Source organism: Octopus sinensis, linkage group LG7, assembly GCF_006345805.1.
Source record: "Octopus sinensis linkage group LG7, ASM634580v1, whole genome shotgun sequence".
In the NCBI taxonomy this organism is placed as follows: domain Eukaryota; kingdom Metazoa; phylum Mollusca; class Cephalopoda; order Octopoda; family Octopodidae; genus Octopus; species Octopus sinensis.
The window spans coordinates 58,609,606-58,624,127 of NC_043003.1; the positions used below are offsets into that span (position 1 = coordinate 58,609,606).

A 14,522-nucleotide genomic window follows, 5' to 3' on the forward strand; every position below is an offset into this window, starting at 1 on the left:
ACTGGTGTCCCTTCCAGTGAACGCCTTCAACAGCAAGAGTAACACTGACCCAACAACACTTACTTTCTGCCGCAGGAAGTCTATCATGACAGCCCAAGTCATACTGTCAGCCACAACTTGATGAATACTCAAGCACTAGTCACAGTCATGTGAAGGAGCATGACCCAGTAGGTAGAGTGTCAGGCTCATAATCATGAGGTAGTGAGTTCAATACTTGAACCAGGCTGTATGTTGTATTCTTGAGCAAGACGCTTTATTTCACATTGCTCCAGTTCACTCGACCGTAGAAATGAGTTGTGATGTCACTGGTGCCTAGCTGTATAGACTTTTGCTTTTCCCTACGATAACATCAGTGGCATGGAGAGACGAGGCTGGTAAGCATGGGTGACTGCTGATTTTCCATAAACAACCTTTCCCGGACTTGTGCTTCGGAGGGGAACATTCTAGGTGCAGTCCCATGGTCATTTATGACCAAAGGGGTTTTTACTCTAGTTATAATCATATTTAGTGTCCAACATAAGAATGTTGTGTTGTATTGAGACATCGTTGTTCCCTGATACTTAGTTGGATTCTTACAACCTTTGTATTCTATAAAGAAGGTCCTTGTTGCAATCTAAGCTGCAGCTTTGTGGGTGTTTTAACAATCTGTTATGTCCAACTATGAGCTGAAAAAGGGATCCTTGCCTTCTACTCCAATAGATGTGATAACACTTAAACTCCACGGGATAGGTATTTTCTAGTTTCGTTATGACAGTGTGTTGATGAGAACAGAAGCATTCAGAAGAAAGGTTTGCAGTGAGTTTCAGTCAGTTGGAAGCTAAGTGCATGGCAAATGAGGAAGTTTTCACAACAGATGTGCTGCCAACAGAGGATGTCCTTGCTGGAGGAATGGTAGAGTGGAAGATTCCAAGAAGTTGTGACACTCTGGGCAAAGAATCAAAAGACTCTACAGTAGTTTTGTGAAGCAAAGGAGCACAAAGAATACAAAGGCATTGTTTGATTTTTTAAAATCTCAATGGCAGTGCTAAAGCTCAAAAAACCTTCCGGTGGTGTTGGTAGAGGATGTGTTCTAAGTTTACTTGGCAGAGTTCTTTACCAGTGGAGCACAGCTGTGTGTAAACAACATGATTTTCATGGAAGATGACTAGAAGGATATTTTTGGTAAGTGAGTACGCTGGTGCTTATTTAAAGTAGCTTTAAACCAGAATCTTTTAGTACAGATATCGCAACGGCGTGGTTTCTCTCCTGTGTGAAAACGTCTATGAGAAGTTAAAATTATATTCGCAGAGAATGTTTTAGCACAGATATCACACTGATATGGCTTATCTCCAGTGTGAAGACGCTTGTGAAGTGTTAAATATTCATTTCGAGAGAAATTCCTACCACACATGTCACAGTGGTATGGTTTCTCACCTGTGAAAATACATTTGTGAACTATTAAATATCTCTTCAGTGCAAATACTTTACCACAGATATCACACTGATGCAGTTTCTCACCAGCATAAATATTCTTATGAGAAGTTAAATTTTCATTTACAGTGAGTTCTTTACCAAAGATATTAGACTGGTAGAGTTTCTCACCAGTATCAATATGTTTATTGTAAGCTAAATCTCCACTCTGATACAATTCTTTGCCATAGCTATCATAGTGATATTGTTTTTCACCTGCATGAATACTTTGGTGATTGGTTAGAAGCTTGTTTTCAGAAAATGTTTTACCACAGGTATCATACTCGTTTGGGTTCCACTCTGAATGAACACGTTTATGAGATGACAAACTTCCACTTATCAAGAATTTTTTACCACAGATATCACAGTGGTATGGTTTCTCGCCTGTGTGAGTACGCTTATGAATAGTTAAGACCAAATTCTGCGTGAAAGTTTTACCACAAGTACTGCAACGGTGTGATTTGTCATTCTTGCGAATACATTTGTGATAATTTAATTCAGAATTCTCTGAGAATGTTTTCCCACATTTATCACAATGATATGCTTCCTCTCCATTATGAATACGTTTGTGATGTGTCAAATATTCCTTCCGAGAGAATGTCTTAGAACAGACATCACAGCGGTATGGCTTCACACCAGTATGAATGTGTTTGTGCCGAACTAAATATCTCTTTCTGGCAAATAATTTATTACAGATGTCACACTGGTGCGCTTTCTCTGTGTGGATAAGTTTATGCGAAGTTAAATTTTCACTAACACTGAATTTCTTAAAACAGACATCACACTGGTAAGGTTTCTCAACAGTGTGAATACGTCTGTGACGAGACAAATCTCCACTTACCGCAAACCTTTTACCACAGATATCACACTGGTATGGTTTCTCCCCCGTGTGAATATTTCGGTGATTACTTAAATGCCCACTCTGAGAGAATGTTTTATTACAGATATCACACTGATACGGTTTTTCGTTTGAATGAATACGCTTATGACAAGATAAATTTCCAGTTGTTGAGAATGTTTTACCGCATACATCGCAATGGTATGGTTTACTACCTGTGTGTATACGTTTATGACAAGATAGATTTGCACTTCCAGAGAATCTTTTACCACAGATATCACATTCATATGGTTTTTCTCCTGTATGAGTACGTACATGACGTTTCAAGTAATCATTCCGAGAAAATGTTTTGCTACAGATAGCACAGTGGTATGGTTTTTCTCCCGTGTGAATCAGCTTATGGTAAGTTAAATATCCATTTTGAGAAAATGCTTTACCACAGACATCACAGTGGTACGGTTTCTCATCCATGTGAATACGTTTATGGATGGTTAATATTTTGCTTTTAGAAAACGTTTTCCCACAGACATCACAATCATGGAGTTTTTCATCAACATGAAGGCGTTTATGGACAGTCAATGTTCTATTTGTAGTAAACGTCTTACCACAGATATCACAAAGGTATGGCTTGTCATCAGTATGAATACGTTTATGAGCAGTTAATTTTCTAAGTACTTTGAAGGCCTTGCCGCAAACATCACAATGATAAGGTTTCTCATCTGAATGAATACGTTTATGAGAAGATAAAGTTCCAATTGTTGAGAATATTTTACCACAGGTATCACATTGAAATGGTTTTTCTGCAATGTGAGTATGTTTGTGACTAGTTAAATTAGCTATGTTTGAAAATGTTTTGTCACAGATATCACAGCGGTATACTTTCTCGTTTGTATGTGTACATTTATGACGAGCTAATTTTGAATTCTTAGAGAATATTTTACCACATATATCACATTGGCATGGTTTTTCTTTTAAGTGTGTATATTCGTGACGAGATAAGTTATTTTTCTGTGAGAAGGTCTTAGTACAGATACTACACTGATATGGTTTATCCCCTGTGTGAGTGAGTTTATGACGAGTCAATTTTGAACGGACTGTAAACACTTTACCACAGATATCACAGTGATATGTTTTTTTATCTGTGTGGATATATTTGTGATTAGTCAAACTTTCTATATCAGAGAATATAAGTAAACATACATCACAGGTGTAGAATTTCTTTGTGATATTTAATTGCATTTCATGGGATAAATCTTTACTCTCTGTTTTTATTTCAGTAGAAGGAACAAGATTTTCACGCAATGTCTCCTCCATACTGTTGTTAGTTGTTCGTTAAATACAAATATAATTCCTTTATAATTTCATAAATTACTTCAAGGTTATTATATAACTGAAGTTGTAGATCTTGACAATGTCATTGCTCAGTTCTTCGTATTCTTCATTGATTCCTTCATGTATCTTTGGTGAGAAATTCTGAAGCAATAAAACAAAATAATATAAACTTTAAGGGACAAAGAAACAGGTTATTGAAAAAAATAGACTGGACAAGAGAAATTGAAGATTGAACCAGCAAGAAAATATTTATAGAGGAAGACAGGTACAAACATGGCTGGGAAATTAAGAAGCTTGCTTTCCAACCACATGGTTTTGGGTTCAGTCCCCCTACATGGTACCTAGGGTAAGTATCTTCTTCTATAGCCCAGGGCCAACTAAAACCTTATAAGTGGATGTAACAGAGAGAAATTTCTTAAGTACACAGTTATACTTGCGCCTATGATTTATGAGAAGGGTGGGGTGGCAATGTAGGTTCTTGTAGAGGATCTGCATTACTATTCACCTCAAGCAGGGGAGGGGAAGAAAAATAGAAAATGGAACGTAGGTGCTGCAAGAGAAAGCTGATGGTGATAAGGTGCTTAGGTGGTCACACAAGGCACAAAGATGATGTGTGGCAAAACATTTTCAAACATAGCTAATTTAACTAGTAACAAACAAGAGAAGGAGCAATTATCTCTCAGATGTAGATATTATTTTCAGGACAATGGGACCAACAACTTGGTGAATATGCTGTTTTGACTGCCACCTTTTCATTACATCAAACCTGTTAACAATTTGCATCCTTCTTGAATGTTGGCTCTAAACATAGTTAAACAGACAAAAGAGCTGATAAACTTGCTCAAGTGTAGGCTGGTATGTCATGTATACAATACATCATGAAGACACGATTCAGATAGAATGCTCACTGAAAACAATGATAAGGCAAGTCACAACTGATCATAGTGGTGTTCAACTACAACTTACTGAACCAGAGGCATAGCTAGAGTGTGTGCCATCCAGGAAAGCACTTGTGGTTGCACCTGGGCCCTCAAGCTCATACAGGCTTGTACAGTGGACCCAAAAGTACCACCCCAATGAAAGCATCACTCAACCCTCACTATACCACTGTTCTGAACATGTGACAAACACAATGACATGTGCTGCAACTGCTGTCTAACATTTCATTTACTGATGAATAACAGGAGGTAAGATACCCCCCACCTCTGCCCACCAGAACCATTCCCTTGCCTCCCCCACCCCCACCAGTTCCTAACCATGTCATTCCTCTCTCTTGCCCTTCCTGCCGACAACTGTATCATCTGCTGCTCCCACCCCACTTCTTTTCTGCATCCCTCCAATTTCGCCACCAATTCATAGCTCCTTACTCATCCACCCCGTCTAACCTACCAATTCTCACAGTCTGCCTCCCCATTCCCTCATTCTTCTTCCAATACAATCTTCCAAACCAATTCTTCCACTCACTTTGTGCCTTGTGTGGCCACCTAGGCCCCTTATCACCATTAGCTTTCTCTTGCAGCACCTACTGTTCATTTTCCATTTCTCTTCCCATCCCCTTAACAATGCAGATCCTCTACAAGAACCAACACTGCCACCCTACCCTCCTCATAACTTAATCCTCTCATTCTTTAGCATGAAGCTGATCCACCACCACCACCACCTGGGTTTGTAATTCTGCAAGCTGCATGGTGACCTCAATAGTGCAGATGACATAAAAAAAAACCACTCAGCACACACTGTGAAGGGGTTGACATCAGGAAGGGTATTCAGTCTTAGAAACCATGCCAAACCATGGAGCACAATGCAGTCCTTGGACACATTGGATCCTGTCAACCCATCTAACCCATGCCAGCATGGAACATGGACATTAAATGAAGATGATGATGATGATGGTGATGATGTACATATTCCACTCAGTTTCAAGAAATAAAAATACATTTTCTTCAACAATGTGGTTAGAAACATTAATAAAATGTCTTCTGAGATGATCTTCAACTTTTAGAATAGACAGATGAGATAATATAAGGAAGAATTACAGAACAATCAGTAATCCTGCTGTGAGGAATTCAATTACAGTTCTCTCTCCTCTCATGTCATTTTTTTTTACAATATCCTCAATGACCATGTTCAGTTTATACAGTAGTGTTCAATGACCAATATTCAGTATCCACAGGACATTCAATGATCACAGTCTGTAAGCACAATGTGGTCTGTATGCTTACAATATGCTGATCAGCCACATTATGGTCAATATCCAGTACCACTGGACTGGCTCCTGTGCAGGTGGCATATAAAAAACACCATTTGAGCGTGCCTGTTGCCAGTACCGCCTGACTGGTCCTCGTGCCAGTGGCATGTAAAAGCACCCACTACACTCTCGGAGTGGTTGGCGTTAGGATGGGCACCCAGCTAGCCATCTGGTTTGCCAGTCTTCAGTCAAATCATCCAACCCATGCTAGCATGGAAAGCGGATGTTAAACGATGATGATGATGATCTATAATGTACTCACTGTTAACAAAATGTTGAATGACCAGAGGGTGTATTCTCTACCCCAGTATGATCAATGAACACAGACCACAGAGTAGTCAAGGACCTAAATATCTGAAGGAAAAACTTAATTGTTAAACATCTAATAAAACTATACAGTAGTCTAACTCCATCTCACTGACAATCTATTGATCTGGAAATTCCTGTTCCTTACTTAGACACTGATTACAAAGAACTGACAGGATGGTAATGAAATATTTTGGTAAGGCATAAAACCCCACAGTAACTGTGACAGTATTACATGTTGCACCATCCGTGTCAAAAGTGTTAAGCATATCCTGTGACTCAGCTCCAAACAACACTGACAATACTCCAGAATACAGATATAAATAGTATCCTAACAACACCGATCTTCCAACTCAGTCCAGACAAACATAAAACCACACACATTAAAAATAGCAACAACCTCAATGATGCCAATATTCCAAAAACTGTGCTGGGATGCATAGCTCCAATAATCTTTTCTATTCTACGCACAAGGCCTGAAATTTTTGGAGAGGGAGCCAGCCGATTAAATCAACTCCAGTACGCAACTGGTACTCGATTTATTGACCCTGAAAGGATGAAAGGCAAAGTCAACCTCAGCAGAATTTGAACTCAGAACGTAAAGACAGATGAAATTCCGCTAAGCATTTTGCCCAATGTGCTAACATTTCTCCCAGCTTGCTGCTTTGCATACCACAAATAATAAAGTGAAGACATGCAAGAGGTGCATTAAAAACAAGTTCAACTTCCTACCTCCATTGTCCATAGAAAACAACAAGGCAGAAGAGAAAGTACATGTCCTAACTACAACACACAACCAACCTGTGAATGTCAGAATGGTTTTCAACAAGACGGGAATATGGCATATTTAGAGATACAGATCTGTGGATCACAAGTTGTCAAGTTAACTACTTATGTCAAAGGTCTTATTAAATAAGATTAGCTACACAGCAACAATTCCTGCACCTACCAAATTGGTGCCAAGCTTTCAGCAGTGACATAGATATAATGTGGGCCACCCAAGACAGCCCTTGTGTTTTCCACTCCTCCTTATCTCCAACCTCTATAAAGGCTTATAAAAGTGCCGCCCCTATAAAAGAAATGCCCAGGGGCAGATCTCCCACTGAGCTACTGGCTTTCAGCATTCTTTAAAAGGATTATTACTACTACCTTCCTACCTGCCGTTCCTTAATCAAAACATCTCCATAAGTAGTAATGCTGCAGACAAAACCATAGTAAAAAACGCAGGAGTGGCTGTGTGGTAAGTAGCTTGCTTACCAATCACATGGTTCCGGGTTCAGTCCCACTGCGTGGAACCTTGGGCAAATGTCTTCCACTATAGCCTTGGGCCAACCAAAGCCTTGTGAGTGGATTTGGTAGATGGAAACTGAAAGAATCCCGTTGTATATATCATCATCATCATCGTTTAACGTCCGTTTTCCGCGCTAGCACAGGTTGGACGGTTCGACCGGAGTCTGGGAAGCCAGCGCTGCACCAGGCTCCAGTCTGATCTGGCAGTGTTTCTACAGCTGGATGCCCTTCCTAACGCTAACCATTCCGCGAGTGTAGTGGGTGCTTTTTACGTGCCACCTGCACAGGTGCCAGGGGGGGGGGGTCTGGCATCGGCCACGATTGGTTGGTGCTTGTGTCTGTGTTTGTCCTGCCAACATCGCTTGACAACTGATGCTGGTGTTTTTACGTCCCCGTAATTTAGCAGTTCGGCAAAAGTGACCGATAGAATAAGTACTAGGCTTACAAAGAATAAGTCCCGGGGTCAATTTGCTCGACTAAAGGCGGTGCTCCAGCATGGCCACAGTCAAATGACTTAAACAAGTAAAAGAGTAAAGAGTAAACCTTCTCAAATTCTTATTCGTCAACCTAAAAAAACTATCAGATCATGTTAACAAAGAAATTGTTATGCTGTTGCTCAAATTGCTAGAAATTGTACCAAAATTTCCCTCAAAACTCACCCAACTTTCTTTAAAAAAGGGATGATACATTGAATTAAGTAGTAGTCGATACACTATTCATGAAAACACGATGGGAGAGTCATGGCAGGTAAGATTTTGTTGATTGGTCTAATGGATGGCCAAGGATTGAACAGTTTTGTCAGATCACAAAGAAAGAGAGCAGGGAGAAGGAAGAAAAAGAGGAAGAGAGAGGAAGGAAGGAAGAGAAAGGGAAGGAAGATAGAGAGAAGGAAGAAAAGAGCGAGGGGTTGGAAAGAAAGAAGGAAGATAGGAAGAGGGGAAAGAAGGGAAGGAAGGAAGGAAGGAAAGATGAGGGGTAGGAAAGAAAGAAGGGAGGAAGAGAGGATAAGAAGGAAGACAGAGAGAGAGGGGGGGAACGAAAGGAAGAAGGAAGAGAAAGAGAGAAAGAAAGAGAGAATGTCTTCCACTAAATTAAAACAGTTCCCACCTCCAGTGCTTACCAGATTCTTTAATCTTTCTCCCTAGAGACAGTAACAGGTGTAAATAATTACCTAACTTCTTAAATCTTTTATATGTCTTCTCAATAGCTGCTAAAACAGTTCTCATGGAGCCACATGTAACAGACATTTCCTCTCCTATGTAAGACATGCTGTTGCTCTTCACATTACCAAATCCTTCAAATCTGTTTGGCGTCAGAGCCTCAGAAGTTGTCTGCTTAAGATCTCTAATTATCTCTCAACTCTTTACATCAGAAGTTTCCTGTCGAACAGTTATACTGTAGTATGTTGTTGGAGCTCTTTCTAAAGCTACATTCCATCAAAACTAATAGAGAGCTCAAATTTGTTGTCCAAACAATAATGACATACAACTGGTTGCTTCTGATCAAACAGTCCTTCCTACACAGACGATATCACCCTTCATGCTTTGATCTTCTACACGCAAGTGTCATTCGCAGGCTATCAGCACAAACCAGACTTGTACTGTGGCTCCATGTAATAAAATCATAAAAGTATCCTCCTCCCAAGGAAGGAAGGATAGAGAAAAAGAGAAAAGGATGAAAGAAAGGATAGAGAAAAGGAAAGGATGAAAGAGAGAAAGAAAGGATAGAGAAAAAGAGAAAAGAAAGGCTTAAAGAGAGAGAGTGAAAGAAAAAAGAAAGAAAGGATAGAGAAAAAGAGAAAAGAAAGCCTAAAAGTGAGAGTGAAAGAAAGAAAGGATAGAGAAAAAGAGAAAATGATAAAAGAAAAAAGAACGAAAAAAGAAAGAGTGAGAGAGAAAGATAGAATGAGAACAAAAAAAGAAAAGAAATGAAAAGGCTTTTTTTTTGTTTTGTTTTGTTTTTGTGGTTGTTTTTTTTTGGGGGGGGGGGGTCAAACGTGCTTAATTTCATTCTGATCTCTCGTTTTCAGTCAGCGGAATATACTGTTACATCTACAAATAATTGTCTCTGCGTTTAGGGTGAGATCAAATTGTAATATGCAACGTCTTCAGCTAATGGTTTCACTCGTCACTTTGAACAGGTGCACCATTCTCTCTAATTAAGAAAACCGTTGGCAGTGTTAGTTTTGACTACAAGAGTACATTACAAATAATTATAAGGCCGGCAATTCGGGGGGAGGGGGAGATATTAATCAATTTAACTGACCCCAGCACTTGACCGGTTACTTTACATACCCAAGAGAGATCTACTTCAGAGGGATGAAAGTAAATTTTATCTAATAATAATCCTTTCTACAATAGGCACAGGACTTGAAATTTTGAGGGGATAATGTAAAGGATAACGTAAAGACGGACGAAATGCTGATAACGATTTTACTAGTTCGTCGCCCCGCGTTTACAAGGCGTGCAATTTCGCAGGAGGGAGTGAGTCAATTACATTAACCCACTACTGTCAAGTAGTGGAGTAGTGGGTTGATGAAAAGCAAAATCGACTCTGCGAGATTAGAACTCAGAACGTAAAGACGGACGAAATGCTGCCAAGCATTTTGCCGGACGTGCTAACGATTGTACCACCTCGCCGCTTTAGTTTACGTAGTAGTAATAATAATAATGATTAACGTTAATAAAATATTTAAAATACATATTCTCACGTAACATTCGCTCAATTGATAGACATGTGACAGTGGCGTCGTTGGTTACAAGTCTCTAATGGGCCAATCATTCGTTCACTACATTTCTGACGTCGTACGAATCAATGTCTGCAACTCGGTGCAGAACAAATATCGCAGGAAACTTTATTCGACGAGCCACGTTTTTCTTTTTCTCGTCTATGCTTAACATCTAGTGAACGGTATACGATATATAAATGATTTACGGTGGCCTTTATATAGTTTTTGTCATTTGCAACTCGAGGTTAACACTTGCCCAATATGCCGCGCACTGGAAATCCCCCCTTGAACCATATGGATCGAAAGCAAACTGTTGTTTACATAATTAAGAAGGTAAATAGCTATAAGGGAAGATGGATCGGCTACATATATTATTGATGTTACAAAAAGAAAACAGAAAACAAAAGAAATCATAGAAATAAGTTGTTTTTTTTAAATAACTTTTTTTTGGCAATTTGATAATTACGATTTTTTTCTTTTCTTTTTTTTTTCTTTTTCAGAACAGAAATATAAAAAAGGTGCAAGATAAAATAAAATGCAGAAAGCAGGTTATTAATGAACACTGGATGTAAATATCATTAGAAGAATTTCTTCGAAAATATCTTTGATTAATAAAAAATAACAACACAAATAGCTATTTCATACAATTATGCATATTTTTTATCCATCGCACATAAAATTGTTTATCAGTAGAGACATATTAGAAGAACTTACTGTTTTCTTATATATTTCTTCATCATTTGGTGCAGTCAGATGTAGAAATGTGAGAACATTATTAACAGACAACACAAAACATTAACTGATAGCAGAGAACAAACTAAGTCATTTACGTAAAACAATGGCAAAAATAGCAAATGAGCAAACTAGTGGCGGTCTGCACGAGCAATTATGATACTCTGGGAAAAATTATTTCGCTCAATCGGATGGAGAGATTCCTCAAAAATATTAGATTTCTTTTCTCCAAACAGCAAAGAACTTAAAACCAACACAAAGACATTAGTGATACATTTCATTATAGACATAACTAATCCACCAAACCGGCAGCCATTGTTTCGTAGCTGATTACTGAATGCAAAAATGCAGAGTATGTGGGAAAAATAATAAATTATCATTTGTATTACTGATAAAACTAATATTAATAAAATTTACTTGACATACTTTCATAATAATTTATCATAGAAACAGATGGTAAAATCTATACAGTATGCAAATTGGAATCGCTTTGATAAAATGGCAGAGTTAGGGGGCTGCTTCTTTTTTTTTTCTTTTTTTTTCAAATATAAGCTTTCGTGACGTTTGGAGGGGTCATCAACATTCGTATACTCCATATCTGATGGCGACAGTGACTTGAGATGTCCACGTACTGGGTTTTGAAAGCCTATATTTTAACAATCCAGGTGGCTATACTAGTTTCTCATAACCGCATCTAGAAAGCTTTTAGTGTTTTACATAATACATCCTAATTACATACACATATGTATATATATATATATATTTCATTCTTTTTATTTATCTTATTTCACTAAGTATAGTGTTTTTTTTTACAATGCCTTGCTAGCTTCCTTTGCACTTCCCTACACCTTCCTCTCACCTACAATTTGCTTACTCCTGTACCTTCTTGTACCTTCACTATCCCATATCACGACCATCCTACATGTGCACACCTCTATACACCCCACGAAACCACCTACACCCCACATTATTACACACACACCTTCCTGCACGGACACCCCCCTATGCATGCACTCACCACATCGCCTCCTCTCCTCTTCCTAACTCCTCCTCATAGAACCGCTTTCTCTCCTGGCCTCTAATTTCGTTCTTTTTCTCTTTTCCACCACCTTTCCTCTTGTTCTTTTCCCCCTTTTTACTTTCTTTTCCTTTCACCTGGTGAAGAACTAGCATCCTAAACGTCAAAGGCTATAGCTCTTCCTTTTAAGCATTATACTAATTACACCTTTGTTAAAATTCAATTGGTCTTTACCTTCTTCATCCATCTATCCATGCATGCATGCATACATGCATGCATACATACATACATACATACATACATACATACATACACACACACACACACACACATACATACATAGATAGAAAATACCCATCAAAATGTTGTTGATGTTGAAATTCCAATGAAGGAGTCTTGGATCTAGGTTAGAAACCGGTTCTTTCTCTATTGGCAAGAAATCTTGGAATAAACTGAATAATGACATACATACATGATAGTTGTGCACTCTTGACCAAGGAAGACCATCACTGACCATTAAGAACTTTGTGCACTTCACACTTATGTCTTTGCTGGTAGCTAATGAGCTCAGCACTTGATAAAACATACATATCTGCAGTTATTGTAGACTAAGCTTCCTCCATTCTCTACTCTGGCTTGCTTAAATTCTGTATGAAAATAGTTTTTTTTTTAATGCATACATGCATATACATATATGCGTATATACATACATACATACAAATATGCACACGCACACATATATATATACAGTTGCGGCCAAAATGTTCAGAATGGCATTGTTTTCGCCAGAAAAGTAGGTATAAGTTTTTATCAAAGTTGTTTTATATTCTATAATTTTCACAGACAATAAATACGATATTAATTATTATGGTCTGAGATTTTGGTGTAATTTGAGTGCATAATACAAAAGTTATAGATGATTTAGTGATTTACTGCAAAACCCATGGCGGCCAAAATGATCAGAACGGTTGCTTTTACTCCGTGTTTTGGTATATTTAACTGGCGAACTCTAATGTTTTGAATTTGTTTATGCGATGGTTGGTTTACTAAACATTAGTAAGAATATCTGCAGTGTACTTTGTTAATATAATGCCACTTACTCCGTTACCAATTCGTCAGCAGATTATTAAGCTTCGAAAGAAGGATAATTTAAGTATTGGGTCTATTGCAAAGATTGTTAACAAGTCAAAAAGTGTTGTTCACGATATTCTTAAGGTCTTCGATGATTGTGGTTCGTGTGAAGCATGAAAGTCTACAGGTAGGCCAAGAAAAACGACCAAGAGAGAAGATCGTGCTATGGTAAAGTTGGTTAAAAAGGACAGATTTAAAACTGCTGCTGCTGTTTCTCGGGAAATGAGCATTGTACTGAAGAAAACGTTATCTCGAAAAACTGTGTCTCATCGTTTAGTTGAACATAACCTACAAGCAAGAGCACCTGCAGTGAAGCCACTGATCAGCTCCAACCGAACATGTGTTGTGGTCTCAAGAAAAATGGCAAACGTTGCATTTCAGTGATGAATCTAAGTTTATGTTATTTGGCTCAGATGGGAAAAGGTACGTTCGTTGAAAAGTAGGTGAAAAATTGTCGCCTAAATGCCTTAAGACTAGTGTTAAATTTGGTAGAGGAAGTGTCATGGGATGGGGGATGATATCTGGAGATGGTGTGGGCTCTTTGGTGCGATTACACGGAAAGGTAAATGCAGGAGTTTATAAACAACTTGTAAAAGATCATGTCTTGCCTGTGCTGAGAAATTCAACTAAGCGACCACTCATATTCATGCAGGACAATGCCCCATGTCACAAGGCTAAGGTGGTCATGAACTTCTCAAGGCTGAAAAGGTTATTATTATGGATTGGCCTGCTCAAAGCCCAGATTTCAATCCTATTGAAAATGTGTGGAATATTCTAGGAGAACGTTCGAAAGCCAGAAATCCTAAAACAACCGAGCAATTATGGAATGCCCTTCAGGAAGAATGGAATAAGATCACCTAGCAAGAAATTGAAAATTTAATTTCCTCATGCAGTCAAAGATGTCAAAGTGTGATTGAAGCTAAAGGGCTTCACACTAAATATTAAATAATTCCAGTATTCTCTGACATTTTTGATTATTTTGTTATTTTTTCAACCGTTCTGATCCTTTTGGCCGTCATGAGTTTTGCAGTAAATCACTAAATCATCCATAACTTTTGTATTATCCTCTCAAATTACACCAAAATCTCAGACAATAACAATTAATATCGTATTTATTGTCTGTGAAAATTATAGAACATAAAACAACTTTGATAAAAACTTATATCTACTTTTCTGGCGAAAACAATGCCGTTCTGAACATTTTGGCCGCAACTGTATACACACACATATATATATATACACACACACATATATATACATACATATACATATATATACATATATATATATATATATAGAGAGAGAGAGAGAGAGAGTGGTTGTATACTGTTAACATAACGGGACAGTCCCGTAAAGGGAATTACACCACCGCTATTTAGCCCTAGGAAGCATCGACACTTCCTGTCGGCTTTAACATATTTCCTGTGTCCTTATATATATATATGACCTG

At 38.2% G+C, this 14,522-nt stretch overlaps 1 protein-coding gene across 2 annotated transcripts; it reads right to left on the reverse strand.

The window, feature by feature from the left end:
- Window positions 1–464: 464 nt before the first annotated feature.
- On the reverse strand, window positions 465–11,339 carry LOC115214421 (zinc finger protein 62-like). Of its 2 annotated transcripts, XM_036504794.1 has the most exons (3): window positions 10,906–11,339; window positions 1,332–3,760; window positions 465–585 (listed from the first exon to the last, which is right to left on the reverse strand). In XM_036504794.1, the coding sequence occupies exons 2-3, from the start codon at window positions 3,599–3,601 to the stop codon at window positions 573–575; spliced, it is 2,283 nt and encodes a 760-aa protein (XP_036360687.1). In that variant the 5' UTR covers window positions 3,602–3,760; window positions 10,906–11,339; the 3' UTR covers window positions 465–572. The 2 variants fall into 2 exon arrangements, with proteins under 2 accessions (XP_036360687.1, XP_029639476.1); XM_029783616.2 differs by lacking the exon at window positions 465–585 and having other exon boundaries at window positions 636–3,760; window positions 10,906–11,324.
- Window positions 11,340–14,522: the final 3,183 nt, after the last annotated feature.

What these genes read in the sequence shown, in the direction of transcription:
- LOC115214421 (XM_029783616.2), bottom strand. Translation starts at nt 3,601, where the DNA reads ATGGAGGAGACATTGCGTGAAAATCTTGTTCCTTCTACTGAAATAAAA.